The sequence below is a fragment of the Oncorhynchus kisutch genome, linkage group LG22, assembly GCF_002021735.2.
Source record: "Oncorhynchus kisutch isolate 150728-3 linkage group LG22, Okis_V2, whole genome shotgun sequence".
Taxonomy (NCBI): domain Eukaryota; kingdom Metazoa; phylum Chordata; class Actinopteri; order Salmoniformes; family Salmonidae; genus Oncorhynchus; species Oncorhynchus kisutch.
The window spans coordinates 3,655,444-3,678,410 of record NC_034195.2 but is presented as its reverse complement, the minus strand read 5'-3'; the positions used below and the strand labels follow the sequence as shown (position 1 = coordinate 3,678,410).

General features: G+C 44.1%; 1 protein-coding gene and 1 long non-coding RNA gene across 4 annotated transcripts in view; one reads left to right on the top strand and one right to left on the bottom strand.

The window, feature by feature from the left end:
- Positions 1-22,967, top strand: part of ptprja (protein tyrosine phosphatase receptor type Ja) — a 75,748-nt gene that overhangs the window by 14,529 nt on the left and 38,252 nt on the right. For 2 of the 3 annotated variants that reach the window (XM_031801114.1, XM_031801113.1), the window contains exons 1-2: positions 21,849-22,305; positions 22,495-22,761. In XM_031801114.1, the coding sequence (XP_031656974.1) occupies positions 21,975-22,305; positions 22,495-22,761 (598 nt within the window). In that variant the 5' untranslated portion in view covers positions 21,849-21,974. Of the gene's footprint in view, positions 1-6,466; positions 6,483-6,684; positions 6,898-21,848; positions 22,306-22,494; positions 22,762-22,967 lie in introns of those variants that run through there. The other variant, XM_031801115.1, reaches the window with a different exon arrangement.
- Positions 1-22,967, bottom strand: part of LOC116356276 (uncharacterized) — a 33,865-nt gene that overhangs the window by 7,549 nt on the left and 3,349 nt on the right. The window lies entirely within an intron of this gene.

The window sequence follows — 22,967 nt, the reverse complement described above, 5'->3', positions numbered from 1 at the left end:
CATCAAGTCTGTCTCCTCACTTTCTCACAACGCTAGCACTGCCAGAACTGCATCAAGTCTGTCTCCTCACTTTCTCACAACGCTAGCACTGCCAGAACTGCATCAAGTCTGTCTCCTCGCTTTCTCACAACGCTAGCACTGCCAGAACTGCATCAAGTCTGTCTCCTCGCTTTCTCACAACGCTAGCACTGCCAGAACTGCATCAAGTCTGTCTCCTCACTTTCTCACAACGCTAGCACTGCCAGAACTGCATCAAGTCTTATCCTCACTTTCTCACAACGCTAGCACTGCCAGAACTGCATCAAGTCTGTCTCCTCACTTTCTCACAACGCTAGCACTGCCAGAACTGCATCAAGTCTGTCTCCTCACTTTCTCACAACGCTAGCACTGCCAGAACTGCATCAAGTCTGGCTCCTCGCTTTCTCACAACGCTAGCACTGCCAGAACTGCATCAAGTCTGTCTCCTCGCTTTCTCACAACGCTAGCACTGCCAGAACTGCATCAAGTCTGTCTCCTCGCTTTCTCACAACGCTAGCACTGCCAGAACTGCATCAAGTCTGTCTCCTCGCTTTCTCACAACGCTAGCACTGCCAGAACTGCATCAAGTCTGTCTCCTCGCTTTCTCCCAACGCTAGCACTGCCAGAACTGCATCAAGTCTGTCTCCTCGCTTTCTCCCAACGCTAGCACTGCCAGAACTGCATCAAGTCTGTCTCCTCGCTTTCTCCCAACGCTAGCACTGCCAGAACTGCATCAAGTCTGTCTCCTCGCTTTCTCCCAACGCTAGCACTGCCAGAACTGCATCAAGTCTGTCTCCTCACTTTCTCCCAATGCTAGCACTGCCAGAACTGCATCAAGTCTGTCTCCTCACTTTCTCCCAACGCTAGCACTGCCAGAACTGCATCAAGTCTGTCTCCTCACTTTCTCCCAATGCTAGCACTGCCAGAACTGCATCAAGTCTGTCTCCTCGCTTTCTCACAACGCTAGTATTGCCAGAACTGCATCAAGTCTGTCTCCTCACTTTCTCACAACGCTAGCACTGCCAGAACTGCATCAAGTCTGTCTCCTCACTTTCTCACAACGCTAGCACTGCCAGAACTGCATCAAGTCTGTCTCCTCACTTTCTCACAACGCTAGCACTGCCAGAACTGCATCAAGTCTGGCCCCTCACTTTCTCACAACGCTAGCACTGCCAGAACTGCATCAAGTCTGTCTCCTCGCTTTCTCACAACGCTAGCACTGCCAGAACTGCATCAAGTCTGTCTCCTCGCTTTCTCACAACGCTAGCACTGCCAGAACTGCATCAAGTCTGTCTCCTCGCTTTCTCCCAACGCTAGCACTGCCAGAACTGCATCAAGTCTGTCTCCTCGCTTTCTCCCAACGCTAGCACTGCCAGAACTGCATCAAGTCTGTCTCCTCGCTTTCTCCCAACGCTAGCACTGCCAGAACTGCATCAAGTCTGTCTCCTCGCTTTCTCACAACGCTAGCATTGCCAGAACTGCATCAAGTCTGTCTCCTCACTTTCTCACAACGCTAGCACTGCCAGAACTGCATCAAAGAACCTAAACCTCCCAAGCCCACACCCTGTGGTGCCCCCCTAGCCTTTAGGAAGAATAGCAGAACAAAGGGGTTTGAGAGAAGAGGGAAGTTGGGAGTGGTGGCAGGCAGGGGGGGGATGTGGCAGGGTTGGTGATATCAATAGTGATAGCAAGGGTAAGGACGAGGAGAGGGTGCTCCGGGGAGTACCAGGGGAGTACCAGGGGAGGCAGTGGTGACCGTAGGCCCAGAGAGAATATCTTCCTGTCCCAACTGAATGTCACAACGGATGGGCTGCTACCTGGAGGTCTGGATCTGAAATCTCTACATCTGGGTCAGGATGTTGTTCTGAGTCTAGGCCTGGCTTTTTATTACACCATTTCAGTCAACGTCCTCGTCAATGTCATCCCGCGAGTTGTCAAGTGTGCCCAACTGTGGCTAATGTAATGAAGGATATGACTTTTCTAACCAGACCACACCCAGTATGTCATCAACTGGACTTTATAGCCGAAGCAGTCTTGGCGAGGACCGGGTTTGTATAGGGGACTCACTAGTGGGGACGGGATCATGTGGGTGTGATGTTTAGTCGTCTGGTAATCATCAGCTAAGGCCTGCGGTTTGCATTGGTGGAAGGTTTACTTTTGACTTATCAAAAATTGTGGTGGACTGGACTAGGATGGCAAGTTGCCATCATACAAAACATTGAATCAAAGTTTATTGGTCGTGTACACAGATTTGTAGGTGTTATCCTGCAGGATCGTATGAGGGGGTGTGCTGAGGAGTATTTCTGTCTGTAATAAAGCCCATTTTGTGTGGAAAAACTCATGCTGATTGGCTGGACCTGGCTCCTCAGTGGGTGGGACTGGCTGGCAAGTGGGTGGGCCTAGCTGCCCAGTCATTTGAAATCCATAGATTAGGGCCTAATGAATGTAGTTTAATTTAATTGAATGATTTCCTTATATGAATTGTAACTCAGTAAAATCTTTGAAATGTTTGTAGCCTAGTGGTTAGAGCGTTGGACTAGTAACCGGAAGGTTGCGAGTTCAATCCCCCGAGCTGACAAGGTACAAATCTGTCGTTCTGCCCCTGAACAGGCAGTTAACCCACTGTTCCCAGGCCGTCATTGAAAATAAGAATTTGTTCTTAACTGACTTGCCTGGTTAAATAAAAGTAGAAATAAATAAATAATAATAATATTGTTGTTCAGTATAATTTGGAAAGAAAATGGTATGTACAGTAGTAGGTATATTAGGATGGGTTATGTCGAGAACACAGTATATACACAGTGAGTAAACAACAGTTTATAAACAGAATATGAGGTGGCCAGCATTCAATGACTCTATATTCATGGGGCATTAGTCTCAAGGTGCAGGGCTGAGAACTGGGCAGGTAGCCGGCTAGTATTGGCTGTTCAACAGTCTGATGGCCAGGAGATAGAAGCTGTTTTTCAGTGTCTGCCTGCCAGAAGGTAGCAGAGTGAACAGACTGTGACTCGGGTGGCTGAGGTCCTAGATGAGCATCTTGGCCTTCCTTTGACACCGAGTGCTGTACATTTCCTGGAGGGCAGGCGGCGTGTCCCCCAGTGATGCGTTGGGCTGACCACACCACCCTCTGGAGAGCCATGTGCAGTTGCCGTACCAGGCGGTGATGCAGCCCGACAGAATGCTCGCAATGGTGCATCTGTAGAAATTCGTGAGGGTCTTCATGGGCCATGCAGAATTTCTTCAGCCGCCTGAGGTTGTAGAAGTTGTACATCAGTGGAGGATGCTGAGGGGAGAACAGCTCATAACAAAGACTGGAATGGAGTCAATGGAGTGGTATCAACCACATGAAAACCCCCATGTTTGATGTGTCTGACTCCATTCCAGCCATTCTTATGAGCCGTCCTCCTCTCAACATCCTCCGCTGTTGTACATAGCTTATTCCACTGGTAGGTAATGTGCTTGGAGACTTCAGATGGCCTTTGTCATGACCCATCTGGCCCAAAGGGGACACAGACACGTCCAAAATGATTGGCACCCTTGATAAAGATGCGCATAAAAGACTGTATAAAATAAACAATACGAATACAAGAGCTACTGTATATTGTATGCTCCAAGAAACTATATTGATATTATTTTATACTAATACATTTGCTCAGAGCAAAATATTTTTTATAAAAAAGTACTGAATGAAAACAAAAAAAAGCATCAAATGTATTGGTTCCCTGTGCGTGGGGACAAGATATACTTAGGATACTAGCAGGCAGGTTTACCACTGCTCCAGGGATTTTAAACTTCTTAATTGTTGCCCTAATAGTGGTAAGTGTAATTGTTTTTCAGTATTTTTGTTTTCCCTGAGTTATGAAAAGTCAACAACCATTTCTCTCTTTACATTTGTGATTTCTTTGCCTTTCCCCATGGTGATGGATAACAAAGGGATTTTACATGCGTGTTACCTCAGTTTTATACCCCAGTGAAACAGGAAGCCACGGAAGGCCACAATACAGTTCCTTAAACTGAGATGAATTTAAAGTAGAATGATCATGCAGATTTAATTTGGTTTGATTTTAGTTATAACAATATTTAGGGGTGTCAATCATTTTGAGAAAAATAAAAACTTGTTAAACAAAATCTCTGAGCAATTGCATAAAATAAAATACTTGCTCATCTTTATCAAGGGTGCCAATTATTTGGGAGGTGACTGTAGAATGACTTTAGTTGTGGCATCTGTAGGAGCCAGAAATGTGGAGCCACACTCTCAAATCAAATCAAATTGTATTTGTCACATGCACTTTACAGTGAAATGCTAACTTACAAGCCCTTAACCAACAATGCAGTCAATATTTATTTTTAAATATAACAAATAATTAAGGAGCAACAATAAAATAACAGTAGCGAGGCTATATACAGGGGGTACCGGTACAGAGTCAATGTGCGGGGGCATCGGTTAGTCGAGGTAATTGAGGTAACACCCTAGTCATAGCCTGTTCTCTCTGCTACCACATGGCAAGCGATACCGGAGCACAAAGTCTAGGTCCAAGAGGCTTCTGAACAGCTTCTACCCCCAAGCCATAAGACTCCTGAACATCTAGTGAAATGGCTACCCAGACTATTCACATTGCCCCACCCCTCCCCTCCCCTCTCCACACCACTTCCTGTTGTCATCTGTTGTCATCTATGCATTATCACTTAAATTAACTCGACCTACATGTACATACTACCTCAACTAACCGGTGGCACATTGACTCTCTACCAGCACCCCCCTGTATATATATATGTATATGTATATATATATATATATATATTTTTACTGCTCCTCTTTAATTACTTGTTACTTTTATCTCTCTTTTTTTTTTTTTTTAACTGCACTGTTGGTTAGGGGCTCGTAAGTAAGCATTTCACTGTAAGGTGTTGTATTCGTCACATGTGACAAATACAATTTGATTTGATTTCAACATGAACATGTAGGTAGAGGTAAAGTGACTATGCATGGATAATAAACAGAGAGTAGCAGCAGCTTAAAAATGGGGGTGGGGACAATGCAAATAGTCCGGGTAGCCATTTGATTAACTGTTCAAGAGTCTTATGGCTTGGGGGTAGAAGCTATTAAGAAGCCTTTTGGACCTAGATTTAGTACTGCATGCCGTGCGGTAGCAGAGAGAACAGTCTATGACTAGGGTGGCTGGAGTCCTTGGCAATTCTTTGGGCCTTCCTCTGACACCATCTGGTATAGAGGTCCTGGATGACAGGAAGCTTGGCCCCAGTGATGTACTGGGCCATACGCAACTACCCTCTGCAGTGCCTTGCGGTCAGAGGCCGAGCAGTTTCCATACCAGGCAGTGATGCAACCCGTCAGGATGCTCTCGATGGTGCAGCTGTAGAACTTTTTTAGGATCTGAGGACCAATGACAAATCTTTTCAGTCTCCTGAGGGGGAATAGGCATTGTCGTGCCCTCTTCATGACTGTCTTGGTGTGTTTGGACCATGATAGTTTGTTGGTGTTGTGGACACCAAGGAACTTCAAGCTCTCAACCTGCTCCACTACAGCCCCGTCGATGAGAATGGGGGCGTGCTCGGTCCTCCATTTCCTGTAGTCCACAATCATCTCCTTTGTCTTGATCCTGTTGAGGGAGAGGTTGTTATCCTGGCTCCACACTGCCAGGTCTCTGACCTCCTCCCTATAGGCTGTCTCATCGTGGTCAATGATCAGGCCTACCACTGTTGTGTCATCTGCAAACTTAATGATGGTGTTGGAGTCGTGCTTGGCCATCCAATCATGGGTGAACAGGGAGTACAGGAGGGGACTAAGCACGTACCCCTGAGGGGCCCCAGTGCAGAGGGAGGTGTTTAGTCCCAGGGTCATTAGCTTAGTGATGAGTTTTGAGGGCACAATGGTATTGAACACTGAGCTGTAGTCAATGAACAGCATTCTCACATAGGTGTTCCTTTTGTCCAGGTGGGAAAGGGCAGTGTGGATCTGTTGGGGCGGTATGCAAATTGGAGTGGGTTTCTGGGATAATGGTGTTGATGAGACCCATGACCAGCCTTTCAATGCGTTTCATGGCTACAGAGTGTTACGGGTCAGTAGTCATTTAGGCAGGCTACCTTGGTGTTCTTGGGGACAGGGACTATGGTGGTCTGTTTGAAACATGTTGGTATTACAGACTTGGTCAGGGACAGGTTGAAAATGTCAGTGAAGACACTTGCCAGTTGGTCAGCGCATGCTCGGAGTACATGTCCTGGTAATCCGTCTGGCTCTGCTGTGTTGTTATTGTTGATTCTGGCCCGTAAAAAATATATTCTAAAAATAATAATTGCCCAGGCCTGCCCTAGATGGTAAGATTGCTAGAATAGGCCAGGACATGTGGAGGCAAACATTTGATCACTGTTCTGAGTCAATGCTGACCTTTACTGGTATGATTACTAACTGTCCTTTTCATCTTCCTTACAGGGCTCACAAGCTCAATGTAAGTACAGCCATTTCCACTTCAAGAATTTATAAAAGATAAATCTGAAGTAAGTAGATGACGATGAATGATAGGAAGTACACTTCATTTCAAAGTTTCAGAAACACTATCAAGGTCCTAATCGATATTCAAACAGGTACAAACAGGTACAGTATACACATGTCTGATTTGGTTTCCCTCCAAAACTCTCCTACCATTTTAGCTGCTCTCTGTACGAATTTCAAAGCCAGCACAACAGCAACAGAGATTAGTATTCAGGTACACGCCAACTGCACCGTGAGCACTGGCAGTACTTCTGTGTTCTCCAACTCAACTATGGCCACCCTGTCTGGACTGGCTCCTGGGTCCATCCACCTTGTGCATGTCCTGTGTAACGATATCCAACAAGTCAACTGCAGCAATAACTTCACAACAAGTAAGTATCTCACTCTAAGGGCTGGTTTTGACCCAGATCAAGGCTGGTCCTGGACTGAAAATAACTTTGTGTTGATCCTGACAAGCTCTCCTTAAAACGCCTATCTTATTTACTGTGAGAACATCAACGTTTTCTCTCGACTCTGTATGTGCTTCGGCTGTATATTTGCGGCTCACAACGTCTACTTCTGTAGTAAATTCCAGACATACTTGTTCTCTCTCCACCCCCCACCCACCTTTCTTGCACGCACAGAGCCTGAAACCATCACAATGCTCACTGTCACCAAAATCACAACATCATCGGTGTCTCTGAGCTGGACTAAACCAGAGGGTAGCTCCTTCTATAAAGTAGAGTGGACTGATGGCAGTATCAATGACAGTCAGAATACCACAGGAACTTCTGTAAATATTACTGCTCTCACTGCTGGAGCGCAGTACGTCTTCACAGTCACTGCAGTGGCTGGAGATAACAAAAGTGAAGGACGAAACAAAACCGTTTTGAAATATACAAGTGAGTAACTCAGGTACTTTAATGTCGGATTGTGTCAATGCCACAGGCACCATTTATACATTGTTGATATATTACTTGTTCACATCCAAGAACATGTGATAAGTTGCCATGTCTGTTGCAATAAGAAACACAATGCTTTCATGCATGTCACAGTAAATGGCTCTCACTTAGGCTCACTTGATAATATTGGACTTGATTCAGTTGAAATTCTCTATCTTTTCCCAAATGTCTCTCTCTCTTGCACGCACAGAGCCTGCAATCGTCAGGAAACTTACTGTGTCTGAAATCAGAACATCCTCTGTGTCTCTGAGCTGGACTGAACCAGAGGGAAACAGCTCCTTCTATATAATAGTGTGGACTGATGGCAGTGACATTGGCAGTAAGAATACCACAAGAACCTCCACTACCATCACTGGGCTGATTGCTGGAGTGGGGTACACATTCAGAGTCACTGCAGTGGCTGGAGATAATACAACTGTAGGAGAAGGCAGTGAAACAACCACTTTTACAAGTAAGCATCTTTGTTGAGTGGTTTTTGATATTTTTCTTAGATATACAATTCTTTCAGAAAGTTTTCATACCCCTTGACTTATTGCAAGTCTTTTGGTGTTACAGCCTGAGTTCGAAATTGATCAAATATTATTTTTCTTCACCCCTTAATGAGAAGGTAAAAAAAAAATTATATGAATATTTGCACATTTATTGAACATGAAATATCTCATTTACATAAGTATTCAACCCCTTGATTTAATACATGTTAGAATCACATTTGGCAGCGATTACAGCTGTGAGTCTGTCTGGGTAAGTCTCCAAGAGCTTTGCACACCTGGATTGTACAATATTTGCGCATTATGTTTTTACAAATGAATTACAAATGAAAATGTGAAATGTCTCTCAATAAGTATTCTATCCTTTTGTTATGACAAGCTTAGATAAGTTCAGGAGTAAAAATGTGGTTAACAAGTCCCACAATAAGTTGCTCACTCTGTGTTCAACATGATTTTTGAATGACTCACTCTGTGTTCAACATGATTTTTGAATGACTACGAGCAGTGACTTTCAAACACAGATTCAACCAAAAAGACTAGGGAGGTTTTCCAATGCCTTGCAAAGATCTGACAAGTTAAAAATCTGTCGTTCTGCCCCTGAGCAAGGCAGTTAACCCAATGTTCCTAGGCTGTTATTGTAAATAAGAATTTGTTCTTAACTGACTTTCCTAGTTAAATACATTTTTTTATTTTTTATTTAATTAAAATGATGGCCCACACCGGCCAAACCCGGATGACGCTGGGCCAATTGGGGGTCCCATAGGGCGGCACAGAATCACGTCCGGTTGTGAGACAGCCTGGACTCAAACCAGGGTGTCTGTAGTGATGATTCTCTAGCACTGAGATGCCATGCCTTAGACCACTGCACCACTCAAGAGCACAAGATAAGGCGTTATGTTTGTGGCAAATCCACAACATATCCCTGAGTACCACTCTTCATTTATTCAAGCATGGTGGTGGCTGCATCATGTTATGGGTATGCTTGTCATTGGCAAGGACTAGGGAGTTTGGTTTTTAGGATAAAATTAACAGAATAGAGCAAAGCACAGGCAAAATCCTAGAGGAAAATCTGGTTCAGTCTCATTTCCAACAGACAATGGGAGACAAATTCAGCAGGAAAACCTTTCAGCAGGACAATAACTTTAAAAAAGGCCAAATATACACTGGAGTTGCTTACCAAGACGTCATTGAATGTTCCTGATAGGCCGAGTTATAGTTTTTACTTAAATTGGCTTGGAAATCTATGGCAAGACTTTAAAATGGCTGTCTAGCAATGATCAACAACCAACTTGACAGAGCTTGAAGAATTTAAATAATAATGTGCACATATTGTAAAATCCAGGTGTGTAAAGCTTATAGAGACATACCCAGAAAGAATCACAGATATGTCTATTTCATTTTCAATAAATTTCAAAAAAATAGATTTTCCCTTTGTCATAATGTTGTACTGTGTGTAGATGGGTGAGCATTTTTTAAATTTAATCCATTTTGAATTCAGGCTGTAACACAACCAAATGTGGAATAAGCCAAGGGGTATGAATACTTTCTGATGGCACCGTACATCTCGCTGGCTTTTCTATGCATTGTCCAGACTCTGTCCAGACTTTGTTAACAGCAGCTGGTGCGCGATCTATAATGTTAAGGAAGTCTCGTGTTTTTGCTCACCTGAGCTAGAATACCTCATGATAAGCTGCAGAATTTACCAACAGAGTTTTCATCTATATTTTTCGTAGCCGTCTACTGACCACCACAAACCGATGCTGGCAGTAAGACCACACTCAACGAGCTGTTTAGTGACATAGCAAATGTAACCGGTGTGAAATAGCTAACTAGTTAGCGGTGGTGCGCGCTAATAACGTTTCAATCAGTGACGTCACTCGCTCTGAGACCTTGGAGTAGTTGTTCCCCTTGCTCTGCAAGGGCCGCGGCTTTTGTGGAGCGATGGGTAATGATGATTCGAGGGTGGCTGTTGTCGATGTGTGCAGAGGGTCTCTGGTTCGAGCCCAGGTAGGGGCGAGGAGAGGGACGGAAGCTATACTGTTACATTGATGCTGTTGACCTGGATCACTGGTTGCTGCAGAAAAGGAGGAGGTCAAAAGGGGGGTGAGTGTAACCGGTGTGAAATGGTTACCGGGGTGACCTTGAAGTAGTTGTTTGAGACCTTGAAGTAGTTGTTCCCCTAGCTCTGCAAGGGCCGCGGCTTTTGTGGAGCGATGGGTAACGATGCTTCGTGGGTGTCAGTTGTTGATGTGTGTGGTTCGAGCCCAGGTAGGGGCAAGGAGACTGACGGAAGCTATACTGTTACACAAACAAGAAAATGCACATTCAGAGGCGGCATTTCTAGTGGCCAGTGATTTTAAAGCAGGTACACTGAAATCTGTTTTACATCATTTTCACCAACACGTCACCTGTGTAACTACAGCCTACCAGATGAGCTAAATGCCTTCTATGCTCACTTTGAGGCAGCACTGAACCATGCATGAGAGCACCAGCTGTTCCATACAACTGTGTGATCTTTTTCTCCGTAGCTAACGTGAGTAAGACCTTTGTACAGGTTAACATTCACAGGGCTGCGAGGCCAGACAGAATACCAGGACGCGTACACAGAGCATGCGCTGACCATCGGCAAGTGTCTTAACTGACATTTTCAATCTATCCCTGACCCAGTCTAACACCAACTTGTTTCAAGCTGAGCACCACAATCACCGTGCCCAAGAACGCCAAGGTAACCTGCCTAAATGACCATCGCCCGGTAGAGCTCACATCTATGGCCATGAAATGCTTTCGAAAGGCAGGTCATGGCTCACATCAACACCATCATTCAAGACACCCTTGACCCACTCCAATTCGCATACTGCCTGTCACGTTCTGACATTAGTTAATTTGTTTTGTCTTTGTTTTAGTATGGTCAAGGGCGTGAGTTGGGGTGGGCAGTCTGTTATTTTTTCTATAATTTGGGATTTCTGTGTTTGGCCTGGTATGGTTCTCAATCAGAGGCAGCTGCCAATCGTTGTCCCTGATTGAGAACCATACTTAGGTAGCCTGGTTTCACCTTTGAGTGGTGGGTGATTATTTTCTGTTCTGTGTTTTGCTTCACCGTTCAGGACTGTTCGTTTTTGTCGTTTTTTTTGTTGAAGTGTTCAGTATTCGTATTAAATACAATACGGACACCTACCATGCTGCGCATTGGTCTGATTTCTTACTCCTCGTCTGAGGACGAAGACAAGCGTTACACCGCCCCAACAGATCCACTGATGACGCAAATCTCTATTGGACTCCACACTGCCCTCACCAACCTGGACAAAAGTAATACCTACGTAAGAATGTTGTTCATTGACTACAGCTCAGCATTCAACACTACAGTCCCCTCTAAGCTCAGGACCCTGGGACGGACCACCGCCCTCTGCAACTGGATCCTGGACTTCCTGACGGGCCGCCCCCAGGTGATGAGGGTAGGTAGCAACACATCTGCCACGCTGATCCTCAACACTGGAGCTTCCCAGGGGTGCGTGCTCAGTTTCCTCCTGTACTCCCTGTTCACCCACGACTGCATGGCCAGGCACGACTCCAACAGCATCATTAAGTTTTCAGACGACACAACAGGTGTAGGCCTGATCACCGACAATGGTGAGACAGCCTATAGGGAGGAGGTCAGAGACCTGGCCAGGTGGTGCCAGAATAGCAACCTATCCCTCAACGTAACCAAGAGTAAGGAGATGAGTGTGGATTACAGGAAATGGAGGACCGAGCACGCCCCCATTCTCATCGACGGGGCTGTAATGGAGCAGATTGAGCTCTTCAAGTTCCTTGGTGTCCACATTAACAACAAACTAGAAACACACCAAGACATTCGTGAAGAGGGCACGACAAATCCTCTTCCTCCCAGGAAACTAAAAAGATTTGGCATGGGTCCTGAGATGCTCAAAAGGTTCTACAGCTGCAATATCGAGAGCATGGTTGCATCACTGCCTGGTACGGCAATTGCTCGGCCTCCGACTGCAAGGCATTTTTAGACGTCCTTGTTTAGGTCCAGAGCATCAAAACACCTAAAGGGATGGTGTAGATATTCTTTATCAATCTTTGCAGTATCGTTGGATCCACACAAAATGCTCTTAGTCCAGGGTAGTGCGTACGGCCCAGTACATCGCTGGGGCTAAGCTGCCTGCCATCCAGGACCTCTACACCAGGCGGTGTCAGAGGAAGGTCCTAAAAATTGTCAAAGACCCCGGCCATAGACTGTTCTCTCTGCTACCGCATGGCAAGCGGTACCAGAGTTCCAAGTCTAGGACAAAAAAAGACTTCTCAACAGTTTTTACCCCCAAGCCATAAGTCTCCTGAACAGGTAATCAAATGGCTACCCAGACTATTTGCATTGTGTCCCTCCCCCAAACCCTCTTTTTACATTGCTGCTACTCTGTTCATCATATATGCATAGTCACTTTAACTATACATTCATGTACATACTGCCTCAATTGGCCCGACCAACCGTTGCTCTCGCACATTGGCTAACCAGGCTATCATATATGCATAGTCACTTTAACCATATCTACATGTACATACTACCTCAATCAGCCTGACTCACCGGTGTTTGTATGTAGCCTCGCTACTGTATATAGCCTCTACTGTATATAGCCTCGCTACTGTATATAGCCTCGCTACTGTTATAGCCTCGCTACTGTATATAGCCTCTACTGTATATAGCCTCGCTACTGTATATAGCCTCTACTGTTATAGCCTCGCTACTGTATATAGCCTCGCTACTGTATATAGCCTCTCTACTGTATATAGCCTCTCTACTGTATATAGCCTCTCTACTGTATATAGCCTCTCTACTGTTATAGCCTCGCTACTGTATATAGCCTCGCTACTGTATATAGCCTCTACTGTATATAGCCTCGCTACTGTATATAGCCTCGCTACTGTTATAGCCTCGCTACTGTATATAGCCTCTACTGTATATAGCCTCGCTACTGTATATAGCCTCTACTGTTATAGCCTCGCTACTGTATATAGCCTCGCTACTGTATATAGCCTCTCTACTGTATATAGCCTCTCTACTGTATATAGCCTCTCTACTGTTATAGCCTCGCTACTGTATATAGCCTCGCTACTGTATATAGCCTCTACTGTATATAGCCTCGCTACTGTATATAGCCTCGCTACTGTTATAGCCTCGCTACTGTATATAGCCTCTACTGTATATAGCCTCGCTACTGTATATAGCCTCTACTGTTATAGCCTCGCTACTGTATATAGCCTCTCTACTGTATATAGCCTCTCTACTGTTATAGCCTCGCTACTGTATATAGCCTCGCTACTGTATATAGCCTCTCTACTGTATATAGCCTCTCTACTGTATATAGCCTCTCTACTGTTATAGCCTCGCTACTGTATATAGCCTCTCCTGTATATAGCCTCGCTACTGTATATAGCCTCTACTGTTATAGCCTCTCTACTGTATATAGCCTCGCTACTGTATATAGCCTCTCTACTGTATATAGCCTCTCTACTGTATATAGCCTCTCTACTGTATAGAGCCTCTCTACTGTATAGAGCCTCTCTACTGTATATAGCCTCTCTACTGTATATAGCCTCTCTACTGTTATAGCCTCTCTACTGTATATAGCCTCGCTACTGTATATAGCCTCGCTACTGTATATAGCCTCTCTACTGTATATAGCCTCTCTACTGTATATAGCCTCTCTACTGTATAGAGTCTCTCTACTGTATAGAGCCTCTCTACTGTATAGAGCCTCTCTACTGTATAGAGCCTCTACTGTATATAGCCTCTACTGTATATAGCCTCACTACTGTATATAGACTCTCTACTGTATAGAGCCTCTCTACTGTATAGAGCCTCTACTGTATATAGCCTCACTACTGTATATAGCCTCTACTGTATATAGCCTCTACTGTATATAGCCTCGCTACTGTATATAGCCTCTCTACTGTATATAGCCTCACTACTGTATATAGCCTCTACTGTATATAGTCTCGCTACTGTATATAGCCTCTACTGTATATAGCCTCGCTACTGTATATAGCCTCTCTACTGTATATAGCCTCGCTACTGTATATAGCCTCGCTACTGTATATAGCCTCGCTACTGTATATAGCCTCTCTACTGTATATAGCCTCTCTACTGTATATAGCCTCGCTACTGTATATAGCCTCTCTACTGTATATAGCCTCTCTACTGTATATAGCCTCTACTGTATAGAGCCTCTCTACTGTATAGAGCCTCTCTACTGTATAGAGCCTCTACTGTATATAGCCTCTACTGTATATAGCCTCACTACTGTATATAGACTCGCTACTGTATATAGCCTCTCTACTGTATAGAGCTTCTACTGTATATAGCCTCACTACTGTATATAGCCTCTACTGTATATAGCCTCACTACTGTATATAGCCTCGCTACTGTATATAGCCTCTCTACTGTATATAGCCTCACTACTGTATATAGCCTCTACTGTATATAGTCTCGCTACTGTATATAGCCTCTACTGTATATAGCCTCGCTACTGTATATAGCCTCTCTACTGTATATAGCCTCTCTACTGTATATAGCCTCACTACTGTATATAGCCTCTACTGTATATAGCCTCACTACTGTATATAGCCTCGCTACTGTATATAGCCTCTCTACTGTATATAGCCTCACTACTGTATATAGCCTCTACTGTATATAGCCTCACTACTGTATATAGCCTCGCTACTGTATATAGCCTCTCTACTGTATATAGCCTCACTACTGTATATAGCCTCTACTGTATATAGTCTCGCTACTGTATATAGCCTCTACTGTATATAGCCTCGCTACTGTATATAGCCTCTCTACTGTATATAGCCTCTCTACTGTATATAGCCTCTCTACTGTATATAGCCTCTCTACTGTTATAGACTCGCTACTGTATATAGCCTCTCTACTGTATATAGCCTCGCTACTGTATATAGCCTCTCTACTGTTATAGCCTCGCTACTGTATATAGCCTCGCTACTGTATATAGCCTCTCTACTGTATATAGCCTCTCTACTGTATATAGCCTCTCTACTGTATATAGCCTCTCTACTGTATATAGCCTCTCTACTGTATAGAGCCTCTCTACTGTATAGAGCCTCTCTACTGTATAGAGCCTCTCTACTTTATAGAGCCTCTCTACTGTATATAGCCTCACTACTGTATATAGCCTCTCTACTGTATATAGCCTCTCTACTGTATATAGCCTCTCTACTGTTATAGCCTCTCTACTGTATATAGCCTCGCTACTGTATATAGCCTCGCTACTGTATATAGCCTCTCTACTGTATATAGCCTCTCTACTGTATATAGCCTCTCTACTGTATATAGCCTCTCTACTGTATAGAGCCTCTCTACTGTATAGAGCCTCTACTGTATATAGCCTCTACTGTATATAGCCTCGCTACTGTATATAGACTCGCTACTGTATATAGCCTCTCTACTTTATAGAGCCTCTACTGTATATAGCCTCACTACTGTATATAGCCTCTACTGTATATAGCCTCTACTGTATATAGCCTCACTACTGTATATAGCCTCGCTACTGTATATAGCCTCTCTACTGTATATAGCCTCACTACTGTATATAGCCTCTCTACTGTATATAGCCTCTCTACTGTATAGAGCCTCTCTACTGTATAGAGCCTCTACTGTATATAGCCTCACTACTGTATATAGCCTCTACTGTATATAGCCTCTACTGTATATAGCCTCACTACTGTATATAGCCTCTACTGTATATAGCCTCGCTACTGTATATAGCCTCTCTACTGTATATAGCCTCACTACTGTATATAGCCTCACTACTGTATATAGCCTCTCTACTGTATATAGCCTCACTACTGTATATAGCCTCTACTGTATATAGCCTCTCTACTGTATATAGCCTCGCTACTGTATATAGCCTCTCTACTGTATATAGCCTCTCTACTGTATATAGCCTCTCTACTGTATATAGCCTCTCTACTGTATATAGCCTCTACTGTTATAGCCTCTCTACTGTTATAGCCTCTCTACTGTATATAGCCTCACTACTGTATATAGCCTCACTACTGTATATAGCCTCTCTACTGTATATAGCCTCACTACTGTATATAGCCTCTACTGTATATAGCCTCTCTACTGTATATAGCCTCGCTACTGTATATAGCCTCTCTACTGTATATAGCCTCTCTACTGTATATAGCCTCTCTACTGTATATAGCCTCTCTACTGTATATAGCCTCTACTGTTATAGCCTCTCTACTGTTATAGCCTCTCTACTGTTATAGCCTCGCTACTGTATATAGCCTCTCTACTGTATATAGCCTCTCTACTGTATATAGCCGGTGTCTGTAGGTAGCCTCGCTACTGTATATAGCCTCTCTACTGTATATAGCCTCTCTACTGTATATAGCCGGTGTCTGTAGGTAGCCTCGCTACTGTTATTTTTCACTGTCTTTTTACTGTTGTTTTTATTTCTTTACTTACCTATTGTTCACCTAATACCTTTTTTGCACTATTGGTTAGAGCCTGTAAGTAAGCATTTCACTAAGGTCTACACCTGTTGTATTCGGCGCATGTGACAAATAAACTTTGATTTGATGAGGTGTATCTACCTCAATTACCTCAAACCCCTGCACATCGACTCGGTACTGGCACCCTGTGTATATAGCCAAGTTATCATCGACTCGGTACTGGCACCCTGTGTATATAGCCAAGTTATCATCGACTCGGTACTGGCACCCTGTGTATATAGCCAAGTTATCATTGACTCGGTACTGGCACCCTGTGTATATAGCCAAGTTATCATTGACTCGGTACTGGCACCCTGTGTATATAGCCTAGTTATCATTGACTCGGTACTGGCACCCTGTGTATATAGCCTAGTTATCATTGACTCGGTACTGGCACCCTGTGTATATAGCCAAGTTATCATTGACTCGGTACTGGCACCCTGTGTATATAGCCAAGTTATCATTGACTCGGTACTGGCACCCTGTGTATATAGTCAAGTTATCATTGACTCGGTACTGGCACCCTGTGTATATAGCCTAGTTATCATTGACTCGGTACTGGCACCCTGTGTATATAGCCTAGTTATCATTGACTCGGTACTGGCACCCTGTGTATATAGCTGCTCTATTTAGAGGGAGTATACAGAATGTTAAGACTACACAAGGGGAGTATACAGAATGTTAAGACTACACAAGGGGAGTATACAGAATGTTAAGACTACACAAGGGGAGTATACAGAATGTTAAGACTGCACAAGGGGAGTATACAGAATGTTAAGACTACACAAGGGGAGTATACAGAATGTTAAGACTACACAAGGGGAGTATACAGAATGTTAAGACTACACAAGGGGAGTATACAGAATGTTAAGACTACACAAGGGGAGTATACAGAATGTTAAGACTACACAAGGGGAGTATACAGAATGTTAAGACTGCACAAGGGGAGTATACAGAATGTTAAGACTGCACAAGGGGAGTATACAGAATGTTAAGACTACACAAGGGGAGTATACAGAATGTTAAGACTACACAAGGGGAGTATACAGAATGTTAAGACTGCACAAGGGGAGTATACAGAATGTTAAGACTGCACAAGGGGAGTATACAGAATGTTAAGACTACACAAGGGGAGTATACAGAATGTTAAGACTACACAAGGGGAGTATACAGAATGTTAAGACTACACAAGGGGAGTATACAGAATGTTAAGACTACACAAGGGGAGTATACAGAATGTTAAGACTACACAAGGGGAGTATACAGAATGTTAAGACTACACAAGGGGAGTATACAGAATGTTAAGACTACACAAGGGGAGTATACAGAATGTTAAGACTACACAAGGGGAGTATACAGAATGTTAAGACTACACAAGGGGAGTATACAGAATGTTAAGACTACACAAGGGGAGTATACAGAATGTTAAGACTACACAAGGGGAGTATACAGAATGTTAAGACTACACAAGGGGAGTATACAGAATGTTAAGACTACACAAGGGGAGTATACAGAATGTTAAGACTACACAAGGGGAGTATACAGAATGTTAAGACTGCACAAGGGGAGTATACAGAATATTAAGACTGCACAAGGGGAGTATACAGAATATTAAGACTACACAAGGGGAGTATAGAGAATGTTAAGACTACACAAGGGGAGTATACAGAATGTTAAGACTACACAAGGGGAGTATACAGAATGTTAAGACTACACAAGGGGAGTATACAGAATATTAAGACTACCCAAGGGGAGTATACAGAATGTTAAGACTACACAAGGGGAGTATACAGAATGTTAAGACTACACAAGGGGAGTATACAGAATGTTAAGACTACACAAGGGGAGTATACAGAATGTTAAGACTACACAAGGGGAGTATACAGAATGTTAAGACTACACAAGGGGAGTATACAGAATGTTAAGACTGCACAAGGGGAGTATACAGAATGTTAAGACTACACAAGGGGAGTATACAGAATGTTAAGACTACACAAGGGGAGTATACAGAATGTTAAGACTACACAAGGGGAGTATACAGAATGTTAAGACTACACAAGGCTTTAGTTACTTTCGTAACTCCGGTTCTCTGATAGTAGAACAAGCTATCTCACCGCATTTCCCTGCTCGCAAGAGTTCAAGGAAGAGAGAAATGCTTGAGAATAACCGGTGGGCGAGTCGCCACTTGACCTGACTGTCTCTGACAACACGTTGTGTTATTGGTTCTTCCTAGTAGTGAGCCACCATCAAATCCTAATGTGAGACATCTCACTTTGTGAGACATGCGATAACCAGGGTTACGAAAGAAACATTGTTTAGTATTTTTTATTACTCTAAGTAAAAGAGATGGATAGAGTAGATAGTAATTCATCTAATTGCATGATCTTCTCCCAAAATGTACATTTCTTGCACGTTCAGAGCCTGAAGTCATCAAGAAACTTACCTGTTACTGAAATTAAAAGATCTGTGTCTCTGATCTGTGTCTCAAGAAATGTACATTTTGGGAGAAGATCATGCAATTACATGAATGAACCAGAGGAAACAGCTCCTTCTATAGAGCAGAGTGAACTGATGGCAGTAGAGATATGAATGAAGCTACCAATGAGACAGCCTTAAGTGTAACTGAGCGGACTGCTGGAGGGCAGTACATATTCAGGGTCACTGCAGTGGCTGGAAATGAGATTACTTTACTTGCCACATGCACCGAATACAACAGGTGTAAACCTTACTGTGAAATGCAGTTCAAGAAATATTTACCAAATAAACTAAAGTAAAATATTATAAAAAGTAACAATAATGAGAAAATATAAAGGGGGTGCCGGTACTGAGTCAATGTGCGGGGGTACAGGTTAGTCAAGGTGATTTGTATATGTAGGTAGCGGTAAAGTGACTATGAATAGATAATACACAGCGAGTAGCAGCAGCGGCGGGGAATGTCAAAGTAAATAGTCCGGGTAGCCATTTGATCAATTGTTCAGCAGTCTTATGGCTTAGGGGTAGAAGCTGTTAAGGATCCTTTAGGTCCTAGACTTGGCGCTCCGTTACCACTTGCCGTGCGGTAGCAGAGAGAACAGTCTATGACTTGGGTGACTGGAGTCTGACGATTTTTGGGGCTTTCCTCTGACACCACCTAGTATAAAGGTCCAGGATGGCAGGAAGCTTGGCCCCAGTGATTTACTGGGCCGGACGCACTATCCTCTGCAGTTCCTTACGGTCAGATGCCGAGCAGTTGCCATATCAGGTGGTGATGTAATACATCAGGATGATCTCGATGGTGCAGCTGTAGAACTTTTTAGAGAATCTGGGGATCCATGACAAGTCTCCTGAGGGGGAAAAGCTGTTGTCATGCTGTCTTCACGACTATCTTGCTGTGTTTGGACCATGTTAGTTTGTTGGTGATGTAGACACCAAGGAACTTGAAACTCACGACCCGCTCCACTACAGCCCCGTTGATGTTGATGGGGGCCTGTTCGGCCCGCCTTTTCGTGGAGTTCGCGATCAGCTCCTTTTTCTTGCTCACATTGAGGGTGAGGTTGTTGTCCTGGCACCACACTGCCAGGTCTCTGACCTCCTCCCTATTGACTGTCTCGTTGTCGGTGATCAGGCCTACCACTGTTGTGTCATCAGCAAACTTACTGATGGTGTTGGAGTCGTGTTTGGCCACGCAGTCATGGGTGAACAGGGAGTACAGGAGGGGACTAAGCTCACACCCCTGAGGGGCCCCAGTGTTGAGGATCACCGTGGCAGACGTGTTGTTGCCTACCCTCACCACCTGGGAGCGGCTCGTCAGGAAGTCCAGGATCCAGTAGCAGAGGGAGGTGTTTAGTCCCAGGGTCTTTAGCTTAGTGATGAGCTTTGTGGACACAATGGTGTTTAACGCTGAGCTATAGTCAATGAACAGCATTCTCACATAGGTGTTCCTTTTTGTCCAAGTGGGAAAGGGCCGTGTGGAGTACGATTGAGATTGCTTCATCTGTGGATCTGTTGGGGCGGTATGCAAATTGGAGTGAGTCTAGGGTATCTGTGAGGATGCTGTTGATGTGAGCCATGACCAGCCTTTCAAATCACTGCATGTCTCCCAACGTGAGTGCTACGGGGCGGTAATCATTTAGGCAGGTTACCTTAGTTTCCTTGGATACATGGACTATGGTGGTCTGCTTGAAACATGTAGGTATCACAGACTCGGTCAGGTTGAAAATGTCAGTGAAGACACTTGCCAATTGGTCAGAGCATGCTTTGAGTACACGTCCTGGTAATCCGTCTGGCCCCGCGGCTTTGTGAATGTTGTTTAAAGACCTTGTTCACATCGGCTACTGAGAGCGTTATCACACAGTCATCCAGAACAGCTGGTGCTCTCATGCATGCTTCAGTGTTTCTTGCCTCAAAGTGAGCATAAAAGGCATTCATCTCATCTGGTAGGCTCTCGTCACGGGGCAGCTCACGGCCGTATTTCCCTTTGTAGTGCGTAATCATTTTCAAGCTCTGCCACATCCGACGAGCATCAGAGCCGGTGTAGTAGCATTCAATCTTAATCCTGTATTGACAATTTGCCAGTTTGATGGTTCATCTGAGGGCATAGCGCGATTTCTTATAAGCGTCCGGATTAGTGTCCCGCTCCTTGAAAGCGGCAGCTCTAGTCTTTCGCTCAATCTGGATGTTGCCTGTAATCCACCGCTTCTGGTTGGGATATGTACGTACGGTCACTGTGGGGACGATGTCGTCGATGCACTTCTTGATGAAGCTGATGACTGAGGCTGGTATACTCCTCAATGCCATTGGATGAATCCCGGAATGTATTCCAGTCTGTGCTAGCAAAACAGTCCTCTAGCGTAGCATTCGCGTCATCTGACCACTCCCGTATTGAGCGAGTCACTGGTACTTCATGGTTTAGTTTTTGCTTGTAAGCAGGAATAAGGTGGATCGAATTATGGTCAGATTGGCAAAATGGAGGGTGAGGGAGAGCTTTGTATGCATCTCTGTGTGTGGAGCAAAGGTGATCTAGAGTTTATTTCCTTTCAACATTATCAGTGTCTCTGAGCTGGACTGAACCAGAAGGAAACAGCTCCTTCGATAGAGCAGAGCGGACTGATAGCAGTACAACTGTGAATACAACTACCAGTGGGACAAACATTGACATCACTGAGCTGCTGGAGTACAGTACAGATTAATGGTCTCTGCAGTCATTGCTGATAAGATTACTGTAGGATTACCCATACTTTTCTACCAGTATATCCATAAGATACTGTAAAAAACACATTTTTGCCCCAAAACTTTTCATTAAATTGATCATGCTATCAATCTTTACATTATGCTTTTAGAGGAATGCCTTTTGCACCCTACATACTTACCTTACATTTCAGTAGAAGTGTAAAAGTAGCAGGCTTCTCCTCATTTTATGAGGAATTCAATAAATAATTATGATTCCTGTGATCTTTTACCAAAATGCCCCTCTCTTGCATGCACAGAGCCCGCAATCATCAGGAACCCTACTGTCTCTGATTAATGAGGAATTCAATAAATAATTATGATTCCTGTGATCTTTTACCAAAATGTCCCTCTCTTGCACGCACAGAGCCCGCAATCATCAGGAACCCTACTGTCTCTGAAATCACAACATCATCTATGTCTCTGAGCTGGACTGAACCAGAGGGAAATAGCTCCTTCTATAGAGTAGAGTGGACTGATGGCAGTAAAACTATGAATACAACTACACATGAGACAGCCTTCAACATCAATGAACTGACTGCTGGAGTTTGGTACACATTCAGAGTCACTGCAGTGGCTGGAGATAACATAACGGAAGGAGTTGCTTATGTAACAAATCAAGCCACAAGTAAGTCTCACTGAAAGTTGCTTAACGCAGATTTGTTTGCCTCAAACTGAGCTGGAAACTAACCTCAAACATCAGATGACTCTTCTCTGGCGTTCATCCCTTTCTCGGTTGTTCTCTTCACCGACAACCTTCTCTTTCGCTCTTTTCTTTCTCTCTTTCTTTTCCCCTCTATTCCTCTTTCACAAACAGAACCTGCCGTCATCGCAACCCCTACTGTCATTCAGACCACCACGTCTCTCTCTCTGAGCTGGACCAAGCCTACAGGAGAGGCAACAAGCTACAGGGTGGAGTTTCATAACGGAGGAACAGGGAAGGGTCAACTTACATCCACCACCTCTGACACCTCTGCCACCATAGAGAGCCTGACCCAAGGGACCCAGTACACACTCCAGGTCTTTGCCATCGCCCAGGACAATTTAACAGCAGGCGACCCTCGCACAGTATACGTATACACAAGTACGACTAAAGCCCAATGATGCCAAATGGTCAATAACTACATTTTAAATGTTTTAGTTGAATATAAACATACTATATACAGTACACTAAATACCAAATACACTGAGTGTATAAAACATGCTCTTTCCATGACATAGGTTGGCCAGGTGAATCCAGGTGAAAGCTATCATCCCTTATTGATGTCACTTGTTAAATCCACTTCAATC